We start from the raw sequence: 17,453 nt of genomic DNA, 5'->3' as shown, positions 1-17,453 counted from the left end.
TTAACTGCAAAGGTTTGTGTGTGGAAGTTATTGTTTGCTTATTAAAATATTTAAAACACAGGCATAAAGTAACTCATATAGTTACTTACTATAATGAATATATGAATTTTACAATTACTCTTAAATCCTTCCAATGATAGTAAGGATTTTCTTTTAGATTATATTAATTCTATCAGAAAGTAATTTAAAAACATTAAGTATTCAGTGACTATACTAAACACATTTTATATATAACCACATGTAAAATATATGCATTAATCATAAGAGTTAAGTCTGATTTACTTTTAGTATGGATATAGTCATTATACAAAGTGGCATTAAGAGGTGACTCTTCCCTTATTTGTTTCTAGCTCTTCCTATTATCAAATACCAATAGTTAAAATTTCCATCAATAATAAGTATGTAACATGACCAGAGAGTGTTTTCTGTTGTTTTAATCTCTAGTAATCAATGATTTCTTATAACCTTTTTTTTCAAAAATGCTTTCATAAATAAAATCATTTCTTACACTAGAAGTAATTTACCTAAAATTATAGACTTTTATTCCATGTACTCATCTAAAATCACTAAAAACTTATGGGAAAGAATAACCCACATGAAGACCAATAATGGAAGATCTTCTAATCTTATTAATAATTCTCAAAAAATATTAGCTAGGCCTAGCTATGCCAGAGGTAAAGATGGGAAGATCATGGTTCTAGGTAATAGCATGGGCAAAAAGTTAGTAAGACCCTATCTCAAAAACAAAGAAAAAACAAAACAAAGTCGGGCATGGTGGTATAGACCAAGGTACTAGGAAGGCAGAGGTAAGAGAATTGTGGTCTGAGGCCAGACCCAGGCAAAACAAAAGGTCGAGACACTATCTGAAAAATAAAGGGAAAAAAAGGCGGTAGAGAAGGCTAGCGTGTGGTTCACATGGCCCTGAGTTTAAACTCTAGTACCACAAAGAAAGGGGGACTAAAAAGAGAAAAAATAAATCAATAAAGGCATTAATGTTAGGAGGAATGGAAGTTAAAGTCAAGAAGTTCACAACTATAATGATTCTAAAGATATCAACTTTCACAGAAAATGTGGTTAAGTTTCTAATTAGTCTTGTTGAATTATCAGCTTCTTCACTCAGAAAACAATTTACCTCTCACTGACAATGTACTGGCTAAAAAAATTCATCCTTAATAACAAGCAGAATAGTTTGTTTTAGTTTCTGGGGTTTTATTTGGTTTTGGCAGTAGTGGGGTTTGAACTCAGGATATGCACTTGGCTAGCAAGCACTCAACCACTTGAGCCATACCTCTAGCCCAAGTGGAATATTTTTTAAAGTAATGGTCATCTAGGGAGTACCAACACAAGCTCATGATCTATTTGGGGGAAGGGAGGGTATTTGTTTTATTTTTTTGAGGAAGGAGCTCACTATGTATCCCAGGCTAGCCTCGAACTTACAATCCTACTGCTTCTGTGAGCAATGGGATTAGGTCCTATGCTACCATGCCTGGCTCTGATCAAGTTTGGTTTTTATTTTTTTGCAGTATTGAGGTTTGAACAACTCAGGGCTTTGAGCTTGCTAGGTAAGTGTTCCACTACTTGATCTATAGTTGTATCACAGAAGTAAGAGCCTAACTGAAACTAGAATATTTGGATAGTTCACATATTACCCAAGAGGCTTTATAGTTTATGAGAGGGCTTTCCCCTACAGAGTCAGCCATAGAGGCTTAAAAGGGCAGGAGAAACAAAAACAAAACAAAGCAAAACTCAGGTTAATTCTATAAAGGCTTTGGTATAGTTCTACTTTCAGTTCCCATCAACAGCCACCCCCTAAAATATAGCCTTCCTTTTGGGTAACCTCAGGAGTTTCACATGGGAAGAAGGCCAAAGTGACTGCTATGGTGCAGACATCAGGCTCACCTGACTACGACGCCTGTGGTTTTATACTGCGTCAGCAGGGGAACAGTGGTGCCGAGTGCCCCCACAACTGAGGGCTGCTGAGGACTGCCTCAGGGGTGCATTTGCGGCTCTTTTCCTCCTGTGGTCCATGTGGAAGGAGAGTGCTTCAGAGATGACAAAGAACAGGAAAACAAAAATTCACACAAAGGAAAAGAAAAGTCCCCTCTCTAAGGCACATCACACACACAATTCTAACAGCAAGTAATAAAATAAGCCTGCAAACTGGCCATAGATTGCTGTATGAAGTACTGAATGTAAGAACAAGCATCCTGGGAAGACGAACTGGAGAGAGGCTGACTGCGGACCAGATCCTGATGTTTAAAGGGGAAAGAGGTTGCCATCAGCTGCATGTCCTCCTAGGCTAGTGATAAAAATCAAATAATGCCCTGATGAGGGAATAGAAATTTTGAGTTTACATTAATGGTAACAATAGTGATTTACTAAGTTAATCTTTTTCCTTCTTTCTTCAGACAAAAATATACAGACGTCATCAAAAATGTAACAATTTCAGGATCAAAAAAAGCAATCATTTGTTCACAACTTCTGAATGTCTAGAATATTAAAAGATCAAGAATTTTTTCACAATGAAGCTGTCAAAGTAGTTAGAAGAGGCAGATGATCCCGTGTAGAAATCAACCTGCTTCTCTTGTCACCTTATAGGAGAAAACTGAAGTCAAAATTCTAACAACTTACCCTTTCTACTTCATGGCATTTTTTCAAAGCATCCCCATATCTCCCCAGTCGCTGATAAGCTGAAATGCATTCTGTCTGAAACCACATACACTGCATTTCATTTAGATTTTCCATGGCAGATGTTCCTTCCTGAAATGGAAGCATTCATATATATAGGCAGTAAACAATAAAATCCTAAAAGACTCATGTTTTGAGCAGGTACAAAGCTCTGAGTTTGATTCCCATCACCAGAAAAATTTTTTTTTCTTTTACAACTATGTCTACAAGTATTTTGACAATTTACAAATACAGTAATGTATTTCCAAAGGCTCCTACTGGTTTTTGTTTGTTTTGTTTTGTTTTTTGAGAAGGTCTCTCCATGTAGTCCAGGCTAGCCTGAACTCACAATGTAGCTCTGACTGGCCTCAAACTCATAATCTTGAGTGCTAGGGTTTACAGGCTTGTGCCTCTGTGCCCAGCCTCCTACTGGTTTTTAATTACATAGTGTCTTATTTGTCCACTTCCACTGGGGTATTCAACTTTCCATAGATTGCTAAAGGTTAGCTTTTAAACACCAAAATTAAACTATTTAAGACAGTAAATCTTTAAAGCACTGCCTATCTTCTTATGTTTTTTCCCTTTCTGCTATTTAACTTTTCTTTACTGATTCAGATTTCCTAGTAATTGTTCTAAGCATGTTTTTGTTTTTAATTTTTAAGTTTCCCAGTCTCCATTCTCCAAGTTAGGCTCTCTGTTGTCTCTTTTTGTCCAAGTATGTCTGTTTTTAACAGCATCTCCTATTTCATGAGAACTCTTCCACTTTGCTATCTTCTGCACTGTGCTTAGAAACTAAATAACTGAATTTGTTAAGAATATTTGTGAATTCAAGCTCAATGATAATTCTGAAAGGAGTGTAAAGCATGAAGTACCTAGTTTCAGTGTGGGGTACTAGAGTTTTGTCACAGTTTAGAAGACATTTATTTTAAATATACTTGTATGACCCCAGGAAAAAGACAGAAAAGGTATATTTATAAAAATTATTTAGGTCTTCAGTTCTTTTTATCCCCCATTTTTTTATATCAGTTCATTTCTCAGAAGTCATTAAAAAATCTAAAAACTCCAAACACTCAAGAGGCTGAGTGTTTGGATCGACAGTATGAGGCCAACATGGACTACACAGCAAGATCATCTCAATACTTACTCCCCCTGCAAAAAAGAAGTCTAAAAACTGATTACTTCTGGGTGAATAAAATTACACGTATATTTTATTTCTACTTTATACATATCTATATTTTCCAGTTTCTGATGACATCTTTACAAGAAATTATACTTTTAATTTCAAAAAAGTTTACCAAAAATGCATTAAACACTTTACATACCTAAATTGAAAAACCTGTAAGAAAATATGAGCCCTTTACTCATTCATTAACAAGCAGACATAAGCCCTTTTCTCTGTTGGGTATTTTTGAGATAGAGTTTTACAAACTATTTGCCCTGGCTGGCTTTTAACGGTTACCCTCCTGATCTCTATCTCCTGAGTAGCTAAAAATATAAGGCACAAGCCACTGGCACGCAGCTTATACAGTCATTTTTAACTGTACCTCTAATCTGGATCCTTTTCTCAAAAAAATGCATTTTGTCTACTCACTGCACTCTCTTCTGATCTTCATACCTGTGATAAAGTGATGTAGTAGAAAGGACGCTGAAGAGTTTGAACCCTTGCACTATTTACAGTGTGACCAAAGATGGTTCAGGTAGCCTCTTCCAAGCTTCAATTACCTTGTGTAAAATGTCAGACACCTGTGTACATGCTACATAGCATAAACAGTATTTAGTATGTTCCTGTTTTATTTTTTCTTCTAGTACCCATCATTTTTACTAATACTTTCCCTAACACTACCAGTGCCACTTTGCATCTGCTATTGGTTCTACGGCATCACTGAGTTTTGAAAACATGAGTTATTGCAGTTTTTGCTGTTACATTATTCTGGCAGAGTTTAGCATGAAGAATATGGGCTTTAGAATCAAAGACACCCAATGCAGAATACTGGCTCCAAATGCAACACTAGTTTCGTGATCTTCAGGGGTGATCTCCCTTAAACATTTTCCTAACTGTAACATGGTGGTAATGATTCACAGAATTGTTAAGATTAAATGAGTTCACATACATAAAATACTTAGCTCAAGACTTAAAAGTGTTAAAGCTACTTTTCTATCTCCCCTTACAAATTGTAAACAAATTAGTAGCATTACTGTAAATATTGGATGTCAAGCTGGTTCATGTGAGAAATCCCTTTTTATAAGAAACAAATAACAAATGATTCTTTAATAAAAACTGAGAAAGCACACAACTGTATGCATGTGTGTAAAAATCATTTCTCGATAGCTAGTCATGTATCGCTTCTCAGCCTTTTGGCTAAGATCAAATGTAATATCTGTATTAGTTTAATAGCTAGTCATGTCAGACTTAATGTTCAATCAATCAGATGGGTACAAAATGTTTATTGTTTTAATTTGCATTTCACTTACTACCAGTGAAGACATCTTTTTAGGTCATTCCATTTTCTACTTCTGAGAACTATTTATATCTTCTGCCCCTTGTTTGTAGTGTCTTACCTTTTTAAAACATAGAGCTTTTCATTTCATGTGTTTATGTCTCTGTGACATTTTTCCAAGTAGTTAAAATTTTCACAATAATAGTTCAAGCTATCCTGTGGTTTCTAAATTATAAGGGGTTTCCTTAAACACCAAGACACAACTAGAATCTAGCTAACATTTAAGGTTGTGCATTGGTTCTTTATGAGCAACATCTTAGCATCAGAAGACATAACACTAACTTATTTTCACCTTAAGAATTTACTGGCAAACACCAGCGCTAAACCGTCCACTTTGTACATAATATGCATTTTTGAAGATTTGTTTATTCTAAAGTATCTTAATTAAAACTTAGAAATCAAACTTGCAAACATGGTTTGCTCATTATATCCCAGTATCACATTTAATGTGTACTGTATAATTATTTCAGCAAGTTCTTTGGGGTTCTTTATAAATTCTTCATCATCATGGGATGGGATTATTTTCTCCAACTGTCTCGTTTATCTTCTCACTTTGCTTATGATTATTTTTCTATATACTTTAAATTTTATAGATAGTAAGCCTGCCTTATTCATGGATTTATTACACACAGTTTTGACCAACCACAATAAAAAAACTTTTTTTAATCAAAAGAAATTTCAAGGACTAGAGGTGTGGCTCAAGTGGCAGGGTGCCTGCTTTGCAAGCACAAAGCCCTAGACCCACCAAGAAAAAACTGTGAAAAAAGAATTTTTAATTTCCATATGCACATTATGCAGCTCAGTTGAGGAGAAATTCTAAGAAAGTACCACATTATTGTCAGTTGTGTTAAAATCCCTGTATGAGCTATTGAGTGCTTCCATAATTTTGTGAAAATATGCCAGGAAAAAAATAAATGAATCCCCAAAACAAGGTAAAAGTCATGGTAATTTTCCCCAAGCCAAAACGGACACATAATGTATTTAATTTAAGTGGCATAGTGAAAATTTTTGATTTGCTGAAAGGCGGCACGCCTTTAGCGGAAGTTGGGCAGTATTAGGGGAAAAATGAATTAAGCATCCACAGTATTTGAGATAAAGAGCATGAAATAAGATCTAGTTTTTGGTGAACAGTACTATGTGTACAACAGTAATTTTGTGACAGTAATGCAGTTTTGTTATACTCAAACCTACTGTACGGACATATAGGTCAATCTGAGTAATTTTAGAGCACTAAACTCAATGCATCCTAAGCATTCACTGTTTGTCCTCAATGGTGGTCTCCTTGGAAACTTACCTCTACAGATACCAAGGGGCTACTGTAGTCAAGTGTATCAATTTTACTCATACATTATGCTTTTGGTATCTTAAATGCTTCCAGGGTGATTGGATTTGATCAGTACATGCTGTATGCATGTATGGAAATATCACACTGAAATCCATCAACATGTGTAACTATTACATTAATTAAAGATTTAATAAATATATAAATCTAACCCTCCTTGCTTCTTTAAAGAAAGAAATGCTTCCTATCTAAAGGGCAAAAATGTTTCTTTGGTCTAAAGACAGACTCCTATATTTTCTTCCAAAAGTCTGAAAGGTTTGCTTTCCGTATTTAGATCTTAATCCATTTGGAACACAAGACAGAGATATGTGCAGCATAAGATAAGCACGTCATTTTAATTTTTTCAGCATAAGAAACTAACTGTCTCAGCAGTATCTTTTCATTCCTAATTTTGAAAGTACCTCTGGCAATATACCAAGTTTCTAAATAGATGTGACTGTTTCTGCGCTTTCTATTCTGCTCTGTTTAGCTACTTATTATTTAATCATAAACATGTATTACTTTCATAATATAAAGTCTGTGTGGAAAAGGGTATGAAAGGATGGCAAAAGAGGGAAAGAACAGGATGTTCAGCCCAATAATTTCAGAGAATTAAATTCCAGAATGTCACAGAGACTAACAGTAAACAGAAATCTGTTTCACATACAACTCTGTAAATGGTTCTGAAGATGATATAAAAGAGAATTAAAAGGAAGTCAAAAGTTACAAGGGAGACAAAAAATTGGGGATATAAAGCAGACTTTACACATAAGAATTTTGCACATACAAAAGTATGGCTTTATATTATTATTGTTTATAATTTTATCAAGCAACTTTGCTACTGCTATTACTTTTTAATCATCACCTGCCAGACACACATACAACTCAATAAGAAACCATACTTGGGTGCGGACATGGCTCAAGGGATAGAGCACCTGCATAGCAAGCATAAAGTCCTGAGTTCAAATCCCAGCATCACCATTTTATATATATATATATATATATCTATATATATATCTGAGCTGTGGAATCAGCAGAGATCCCCCAAAATCAATGAATGGATAAAGAAAGTATGGTGTGTGTGTGTGTGTGTGTGTGTGTACATGATGAAATATTACTCAGTCATAAAGAAAATGAAATTATTGCATTTGCAGGAAAATGGACTGAACCAGACAGATCACCATGCTCAATGAAATAGAGCAAGGCAAGCTCAAAAAAAGAAGTATTACATGTTCTCAGTCTTTGGTGACTTACACCCAAAATGACGATGGTAATGATGACTGATGATGGGACTTGAATATGAAAGGGGATAGTCTGGAAGGCAGGGATCAATGGGAGGGGAGAGGAGGAAGGAAAGGATACTGAGAGGTAAAGAGGGTCACAGCATGCTACATATGTACATGTGAAGACAGCATAATGAAATGCAGCAACACTGTCTGAAAAAGGCAGGAGGAACGGGATATAATGGAAGGGGTAAACTTCGTTCAAAGTATACTATACACATGTATGGAATTAATGCAATGAATTAAACTATTACTTTAATAGTAATACTATTAAAGTATTACTAATTCAAAACATAATAAAATAATATTATTAAAATAATAAAATATTTTAATAAAATGTTTTATTATTTAATAAATAATATTTATTAAATAATAAAACATAATAAAAAAGCTGAGCAGCACAGTCATGTAAAAGACTGTAACATTGACAATACCCTTAATCATGTTACCTATTGGAAAATTATGCCCCCATGTTTGATATATACGTAATTTGAAAAACCTGTTACCATTCTGTTCCACATTTTATTTTTTTTAAATTTATTTGAGTAGGGTCTTGCAAAGTAGGCCAGGTTAACCTCAAGCTTGTGATCCTCTTACCTAAGCCTCCTGAGTACTAGGATTATAGGTGTGTACCACCACACCCCACCCGTTTTGTATCTTGGAATCCTAGATTTCTTTGTTCTACATGATGTTTTAAGATATCTGACTTTCGAAAAATTCAATGATATCTGTCTCTTTGGTAATGTAATTATTAATTTCAAAACAAAATCAAAGTACATTATATGCATATGTGAAAATATCAAAATTAAACCTATTATTTTGTACAATTAATATATGTTAATAAAAAAATCCAAACACAAACAAACAAAACCATATTTAGGATATGGGCTAAGTGGGAATAAAAAAAAAGAAAAAAAGAGGCTGGATGTGATGGCTTACACCTACAAATCCCAGTCACTCAGGAGGCAGAGATCAGGAAGATCACATCTCAAGGCCATCCTAGCAAAATGTTAGCAAGGCTCCATCTTAACCAACAAGATGGGGATGGAAGGGCACATCTGTGATCCAAGTTACTTGGGAGGCTATAGGTAGGAGGATCATGGTTTGAGGCTAGCCCCAAGCAAAAGACACAAGACCCTATCTGAAAAATAACTAAAGCAAAAAGTGTTAAGGGGTGTGGCTCAACTGGTAGAGCACCTGCTTAGCAAGCTCAGGACCCTGAGTTCAAATATGAGTCCCACAAAAACAAGAATTCTTATGAATTCCAGTGGCAAACTTCACAAATCATCATTCAATGTAAGCTTAATTTTTGCTAATTTAGATAATCACAAACTCATGTATGGCATGTCCTACCCTTGTGAACTTGGAGCACATTTCCTCTGCTTCTTTTATCATATTTGCTCGAAGCATGTATTTTGCACATTTGGAATTAATGAATCTATCAGCTGTATCCAAAGACTGAGCTTCATCCATCCACTTTGTAGCCTCTTTGAGATTACCCATATGCTGTAAGAGAGAAAAGTATTAAATAAATCAGTTTATGATCAAGAGACTATGGGTGCAATCTAAGTAAAAAAAATTATAAGGACAAGTTAGAAATTTGACATTTGTGTCAAATATATCTATAAAAACAGATAATCACAATTCACATTTGCTAACAACTGAATCAAAGGACTAACACTGATGGTACAAGTATGTAACAGAAAAGTCCTTAGGATTATTAGAGTAGTAGAAAAAGATCATTTGGGTGTCCTAGAAATTATTGCTACAACTCCAAGGCTTCTTAAAATACTAAATTCTTCAACTATGCAAAAAATGTGACTTAGATTTTACCTTGTAAATTTTTGCTTTCATATAGAATAACTCTATTAGAGTTGGAGTACTAGCAATTGCAGCATCAATATAATCCAAAGCCAAAGAATATTGTCCAAGTTTATCAAAGTGCTGGGCCAGGAAATATTGAACCCAGAGTAGAGTTGTTGGAGGCTCCTTTTCTCCATTCTCTGCAATTAAACAAGTATTAAATTATTAAAAGGAAGAATATTCAGTAAAGCAAATCACATACTTTTTCTCTTATAAGTCATAATGAAATAATTATTACAACAAAAGTAAAACCTCAGCAAAAATGATCCATTTCAACAGAAAGAGGTATAACTTCATGCCATAAAGGTGGCATGTCAAAGCAAAGAAACAAAATCCTAGTTTGGGGCTGGTGGAATGCCTCAAGTGGTAGAGTGCCTGCCCAGCAAGCATGAGGCTCTGAGTTCAAACCCCTAGCACTACCAAAAAAAAAAAAAGTTCAAAATGCTAGTTTGACTGGCTTCTAACTCCAACCTCCCTCCAAAGAAACACTGCTGGGGTAAAGACTAAATCAATCCAATTCTGTGAATTCTCAAGGTCAAAGCAAAACACAGAAAGCCCAGACAAAACAAAACAAAACAAAAAAATCAAAGAAACTTACTTGGAGAAGAGACAACCATTTTAAGACTTAGCAGAGGCAAGAAATGGCACACTGTTAGGGCAGAGCACTTTCTAGGCCTCAAAACTAAGCCAGAGAAACTCAAAAGTTGAAGGGTATGATTCAGAGGAAGAGGACACAGCCCTAACAAGGTGGAAATATCCCTGCTATATGTTAAAACTCTAAGAGAGAAAACAGTCCAAGGCCTCTAACAAAAGCAGTCACATGCATACAATTAGCTGAGCTCTAAAATTCTGTCCATCCTGTGCCCTCAATCTACAGAAAAATGGATGAAATAAGGCACTCTCAAAGTGGATTTCAGAAGGAAAGACATACAAGTCTAAAATTGTAAATTTGCTCATACTACATCAGAACCGACAGGTTTTCTAGTGTAGTTAACCAGCCAAAACACAAGACAATAATGCAAATATACTATGGCATAAATTAAAATACAAACTGCAAATAAAGGCACAGTCAAGCATTTATCCTGCTCCTCTTATATAAGCTGCAATTCAGAAGAGCCAAATACTTGATGAGGTACAGTCTTCTTCAAAAGAAGAATTTCATGGCTGACAGTGTAGCCCAGTGGTAGAACACATGCATAGCATGTATGAGGCCCTGGCTTTGATTGACAGCACCATAAAAAAATCTAATAAATGCTACTAATATGCATTTAACAAACACAGCTAATAAATACAGAAAATGATGAAAAAAATGAAATGAGAGAGCCAGGCAATGGCTGTTGAAATCCTTAGGTCAGGGGCCCATGATGAACCTTTCAGTAGATACATTATGCTGACAAGGAACCCTGATCAATCTTAATGTCAAAAGAGAGACAACCAGATTGACTCATTCCTCCTAATGTGATACAATATCAAGTACAAAGCAGTACCTGTGAAATATTCAAACAGATCCAAAATCCGATCAAGCCTGTAAATCTAACTATCCATGCTATAAGTTCAAACCCCAGTACCACCAAAAAAAAAACTAGAATATGGGATATTATTTTAAACAAACAAACAAACAAACAAACAAAAAAACCTTTAAAAAGGCACATATTAAAAGAACAATCAAATGCAAAGCATGGGCCTTAAATAGATCTAGATTGAAATAAAACCATTATACAAAGACTTTTCTTTGATAATGAGGGAAATATGAATGCGGACTGGTCTTGTGTCCTGCATGAACTTGTCCTAGAAACCCAACTGGGGGTGACAGGAGATGTGGGAGAAGCCAACAGACAGAAGACCAAACATGCATAAAGCTGGGGCCAGGTAGGATGGGCCATCGGATGGAGACACACAATGCCCCCTCACCTCCAGTGAGTTTATCATACACAGTGGCAACGGAGGTGGAGAGGCAATTTTCGGGGAAGGGGGTGTGACACTGTAATTCTCGGGAACAGAAGGAACCCGTGACAGCTTCTCTCTAAACGTAAACATCTTAGGAAAAACAGGTTTATTACATCTTGCCTACTTCTGCAGCTGAGGCTGTGCCAACTTAAGCATGCAATTTATTTGGCATAACTACACTTGCTACCTTCTGCTGTTTGGGGTTGTGCCAAACTCAAACATGCAGCTTATTTGATACACCTGTCAGCTCCCCACAGACTGGGCATTAGACATTATGAGATAAGGTTAATTTTGTGTATTTTAAACAGAATGAATAATAAGGTATCAATAGGTGAGATATTATGTCTAAAATTTGCTTTAAAAAAAAATCAAAGGGTAATGAGATGAAAGAAGAACCCAGACTAAAGTTATCAGCCACATCACTGAAAATATTCTAGAGGGTTTCCTAAATTGTCTTGATTTTCATATGCTCCCACAAATACAGAAAAGACCAAATTAGACAGGATTAAAAGTAAAAAAATAAATAAATAAATTGTAGAAAAAGTGAACTTAGGGATTCCAGAAAACTAGGTTCTAAATAAACTAACTACATGATCTTGAAGAAGTCACTCAACCTCTTGAGTCTGTTTCCTTGTGTAATAATAGGGCTTGCTCAGGCTGATGGAACAGCTCAAGTGGTAGAGTGCCTGCCTAGCAAGTGTACCACCAAAAGCATACCACCCAGTACCACCCAAAAAGGGGTAGGGGTGGGGGTGGGGGATGCCAGCTCATACTCCACAAGATTATGGAAAAGTTAAATTAATTAAGATTGAAAGTGCTCTCATTTCATTTACTACTTCAAAAACTATTTGATAAGTAGCTATTATGTTCCAAACACATAATAAACATAGAATTACTATGATTAAAAATGGATTGAAATGAGTAATCAAATTCCAATTCAATCTAATTTAAACTTACCATAGGGACTAAAAAAGTCACACGTTTTAAGAGAAGCTTCATAATTAGTAACAAGTTCCTGGATTATAGAAACCTGTTAAGAGAAACATTTTTTTTTAATTTAAAAAGTTTATTAAAGGTATTTTTATTTATAAAATTAGGTTTGAAAAGCAACATATAGTTTACTTCAGAAATATAAATTAAAAGAGCTTATAGGTTGTCTGCTTTTTTCCTCATCTTCCAATATGAGCATTTCCAGGAGGGAGTGAGGAAAAAGAGAATATATACTGTTGCCTTTATTAATAGCAAAAAAGAGTAATTTCTCAATCAGCAGTTTGAGTTTGAAGGACAAATTAACAAAACAATGCCTAATTTTTACACCTGTGTTATTTATTATCAGTTAATTTATTTGCCTTTTTGCTCCCATTTTGTGAAGCTGTAAGCTTCTAAAATGTCACTCTTTACAAAAAAAAAGCAAAATAAACCAAGATTTGAAAGGTATACATGAAACTTAAAATGACTATGTTTTGCCTAAAATTGTTAGCAGCTCTGGTAAAGAACAAAAAGTAAAAACTGTACTTAATACAATTACAGGTTTTCCTAACCAATTTATCTAGCTACCATTAAACAAGGTCAGAAATATAGCTTACTAGTTTTTGAAAACTGGAACTTCAGACATTTTTCATTTTCAGGAAAAAAATTGTATTTCATTTTTCCCCAGACCTCTTTACAAATTGACCAAAATTTACTATGGCTCCCTTGCCACTAAAGAGCAGACTATGGGTGCATCAATAAGTCCTGTGCAGACTTTGGTATACATGGCTCTGAAAACCTGTGTGCATTCATTCCACTTAATCGAAGAAAAGACAGTTACATTTCATTAGTTTTTTTTCTTTAATCCAAATTAATCCCTACCCCACAAAGTTACACAGTAGCATCCATAAAGCCACTGATCACTCACTGATCAAAAACCCATTGATTATACCCTAACCACCCCCCTCAAAAAAAGGCCAAAGTAAAACACTTCTCAGGCCTAGATAACATCTTTCTCATATAATGTTGCTTTCTATGGCATAATTCACTAGTAGAATTAAGACAGGCAATGGGGAAATAAGATGGAACTATATATTAACAGTGGGGAAAAGCTGTAACAAAAAAACAAGATGTGAAAAATATTTACACACACTATGACTTCACTAAAACATATGTTTAGTGAAACACTAAAACATATGTTTAGTGAAACACTAAAACATATGTGTAGTGAAACACTAAAACATATGTTTAGTGAAACATACTCAATGAAAATATAACCAAAAGGATTATAGTAGTAGAAAATAGGTGATTTTTAAAGAAAACAAAGAGATTAAACAATCTTAACAAGTTGGTTTAGCTTTGTTTTAAGTAACAAAGTGGTGTTCTATGGTTCACTCTGCATGGTGGTACACAACTATAATCCCAGCACTTGGGAGGCTGAGGCAAGAGGATCCTGAGTTCAAGTCCAGCCTAGGTTAAATAATGAGACCCTACCAAAAAAAGGAAAGGAAGGAAGAGAGGGAGAGGTCAGGAAGGAAGAAGGGAGGGGTTTTCACTCATGTGTAAGCCAAAAAAGTTGGCTTCATAGCAGTAGAGAGTAGAATAGTAGTCACCACAGGCTAGGAAAGGTAGGGAGGAGGGGAAAAGAAGAGAAGTGGGTAACAGGTAGCAAAATATAGTTAGGTAGGAATAATAAATTCTAATGCTCTATTGAACAGTAGGGTATATAACAATTTTTACTATATTTTATAAAAAACTAGAAGAGAGGAGTTTGAAGACTCCCAACACAAAGAAATGATGCATGTCTAAGGAGCTGGAAGATTAAATAAACTCATAATTTGGAAATTTAACAGGATTATTCTGTTTACAAAAAGAATGGGGGCCTGGGAGTAATGGTACACATCTATAATCCAAGCTACTTGAGAGGTGAAGATCAGGAGGATCACAGTTTGAGGCCAGTCTGGGCCAAAAGTCAGTGGGACTCCATCTCATTAAATAATCTGTGTATGGAAGTGGCCACCTTAAGTCCCAGCTATTTGGAAAGCATAAGTAGGAGGTTGTAGCCTGAATTTGGCACTGGACCCTAGCCAAAATATAACTAAAGCAAAAGATTGGAGGTGTGGCTCAAGTGATAGAGCACCTGCCTAGCAAGCACAAGACCCTGAGTTCAAATCCTAGTACTATCAAAATAAAAAAGAATCTGAATGTGTGATCCCTAGACTATTAACAAGATTCAGCATTATCTAGTAGCTTGTAAGAGATAATTTGACTAACACTACAGAATCAGAATCAGAAACTCTGACTCTACACAATCTATGTTTAACAAGTCCTCTAGATAATTCTGATACAGAATTAAGAATTTGAGAACCACTAATAAAAAATGTTGCAAAAAGAGTTTTACTATAAGACCACATCTTTTAATCCACCATAACACCCCACCAATCTCACTTAGGATGCCTGTAACTTAAACTTTTTCTAAGGTTAAAATTTTAGTACTCAAATTGTTCAAATTATGGAGGCAATTCTTTTTCATGAACTTACTATGCCATCTACAGGCAGTTTACAAAAACTGCAATTAGCAAAGGTTTTAAATACAGTGTACTTCTGTGTCTCCAGAATAAAACACTTTGGGGGAGTCAATTTTAATAATAAAAAGTAGAGCAAACTAAAAATATGACAAAAATGCTAGTACAAGACATATAATGAACTTACACATAATCTTTCATAAAGGAATGTGAACACTACTACATAAAACAGATGTCAGTTTCAGAACTTCAAAAGAAGCTCTAATTAAGAAAACAGAATTTAAGATAATAGAAAGTTCACATAAAGTCTACGTTAAAAATCTGAGCACTGAACCTCTAGGTTCCTCAGGTATAAGGAATAAATAGGGTATAAATAAATAAACTTATAAATCTCATAAATTTATGTTATAGTCACTTTAAATTCAATAATTAAGTAAACAATGCATCTCTCAATTATTTTTAATGAATGTTAATATAAAGAATTTTTTCTCAGCTGGGCATGATAGCTCAAGCCCATAACCCTAGGTATTCAGGAAGCAGTTTGGGAGGATCACAGTTCAAAGCCAGCCCAGGCAAAAAGTTCTCAAGACCCCATTGCAAGCAACAGCTACATGTAGTGCTACACCTGTCATATCAGCTACTAAAGAATGCACTAATAGGAAGATGATGGTTCAGGCCAGCTTAGGCATAAAGCAAGACCCTATGTCAAAAATGACAAACACAAAAAAGGCTGGCAGAGTGGTTCAAGTGGTAGAGTTTCTGCCTAGCAAGTGCAAGACCCTGAATTCAACCCCCCAGGAACACCCAAGCAAAAAATAAACAAACAACAACTGAAAAAAACAATGACAATGAAGTGAAAGTACCTGCTTACAGAGGTGAGGTAGGAGAGTTAAGGGTAGGGGGAGAATAAGGCAATTATCTTTCTTAAACACTTCTGAATCAAGCACCTTAAAATTTTTATCATTTCCTTATATCCTCCCCCCTCCCATTGGTACTGACTCCCAGACAGGACCTCTTTTACCTTTCTGTTCTCCATTTTTTCAAAAAAGGCATTTTTGTTTAAGATGGCTATACAGAAAGTTTCCTTGTGGCATTTCCACATATATCTGTATTATAACTTGAAAGGGTGAAGGAGGCTGAGTATAGTGGAAATCTTATGTACTCATGTATGAAAATGGAAAAAATGAGACCTGTTGAAACTATTACAGAAATGGAGGGAGTGGGGAATAAAGGAGAATGATGGAGGGGGTGAATTCAACTATGATATATTGTAAGAACTTTTATAAATGTCACAATGTACCCCAGTACAACAATAATATAATAAATTTTTTAAAATTTATCATTAAATTAAAACACATCCACCCTTTAAGGATTATCTTCCCCAGCTTTATGATTCAGGTAACTGCTCAAACAAATAAGTGATTGAGTCAGATTTCCAAACCTAGGAAGATTCCAAAGCAATTCTCTTTTCACTATACCAGAATTTTCCCAAGAATGGTACACATGGTAGAACAAAAGATGATTATCATTTTCCAGCCAGCTTGCTATGGTTTGTATGGTCTGAGAATATTCTCCAGGGCTTCATGTGTCAATCAGTTATACTAACACAGATTTGTTGTCAACTTATTATTCACAATTATTGCTAATTTATAAAATATTAGAAAAGGTAAATAGTGATAGAAGTTTAATTAAAATTTTTTTAGCTAATAGTAGCTTTTTAATTACAGAAAAGACTGCTAATAAGAAATAATGCTTGGAAATAAAAGTGTAATTTGCTTTCTTTTTTTTGCGGGGGGGGGGGTGAGATAAGACACTAATTTTCATTGAGAAATAAATTCAAACCAAGCCAGGCACCAGTGGCTCATGCCTGTAATCCTCACTATTCAGGAGGCAGAGATGAGGAGGAACATGGTTTGAAGCCAGTCCAGGCAAATACTTCAAGACACCCAATCTCGTAAACACCTAACACAAAAAAGGGCTGGTAGAGTGGCTCAAATGGTACAGCACCTGCCTAACAAGTGTAAAGCCCTGAATTCAAACCCTAGTACCACAAAAAAAAAAAAAAGAAGAAATTGGAAAAGGGGACGTGAGAACTTCTAATGTTTAGCAAGAATGATCAACCTGACATAATGCTAGGTGTTGGTAATGGTAGACAGAGCCCCTTAGAGCCATGGACACCACCTACCAAAAGAAACACCCAGAAATGCTCTCCTTGGTTGGGGTGTGGCTTGGTGGTACAGCACCTGCCTTGCATACATTAAGACCTTAGGTTCCCTCCCCAAAAGGGAGAGAAAAAAATCTGCAAGAAATGCTCTCATATTACATACTGAGGACCATTCAGGAGATTTGGGGAGATGGTACATTCACAAAATAGAAACTG

General features: G+C 35.3%; 1 protein-coding gene and 1 pseudogene across 4 annotated transcripts in view; one reads left to right on the top strand and one right to left on the bottom strand.

The window, feature by feature from the left end:
* The window catches only part of Naa16 (N-alpha-acetyltransferase 16, NatA auxiliary subunit), a 71,210-nt gene that overhangs the window by 12,002 nt on the left and 41,755 nt on the right, over window positions 1-17,453 (bottom strand). For 2 of the 4 annotated variants that reach the window (XR_002212398.2, XR_002212399.2), the window contains exons 10-14: window positions 12,537-12,609; window positions 9,603-9,772; window positions 9,123-9,275; window positions 2,632-2,760; window positions 1,900-2,042 (exon numbers count right to left, since the gene is read on the bottom strand). Coding sequence is in view for 2 of the 4 variants with exons in the window: in XM_020163808.2 (XP_020019397.1) it covers window positions 2,632-2,760; window positions 9,123-9,275; window positions 9,603-9,772; window positions 12,537-12,609 (525 nt within the window). In the remaining 2 variants the exon portion in view is untranslated. The remainder of the gene's footprint in view (window positions 1-1,899; window positions 2,043-2,631; window positions 2,761-9,122; window positions 9,276-9,602; window positions 9,773-12,536; window positions 12,610-17,453) is intronic. The other 2 variants (XM_020163808.2, XM_074043311.1) reach the window with 1 other exon arrangement.
* LOC141413070 (U2 spliceosomal RNA) lies at window positions 5,007-5,160 on the top strand (annotated as a pseudogene).

Source organism: Castor canadensis, chromosome 10, assembly GCF_047511655.1.
Source record: "Castor canadensis chromosome 10, mCasCan1.hap1v2, whole genome shotgun sequence".
Lineage (NCBI taxonomy): Eukaryota > Metazoa > Chordata > Mammalia > Rodentia > Castoridae > Castor > Castor canadensis.
This window is presented reverse-complemented; position numbering and strand designations above follow the sequence as displayed.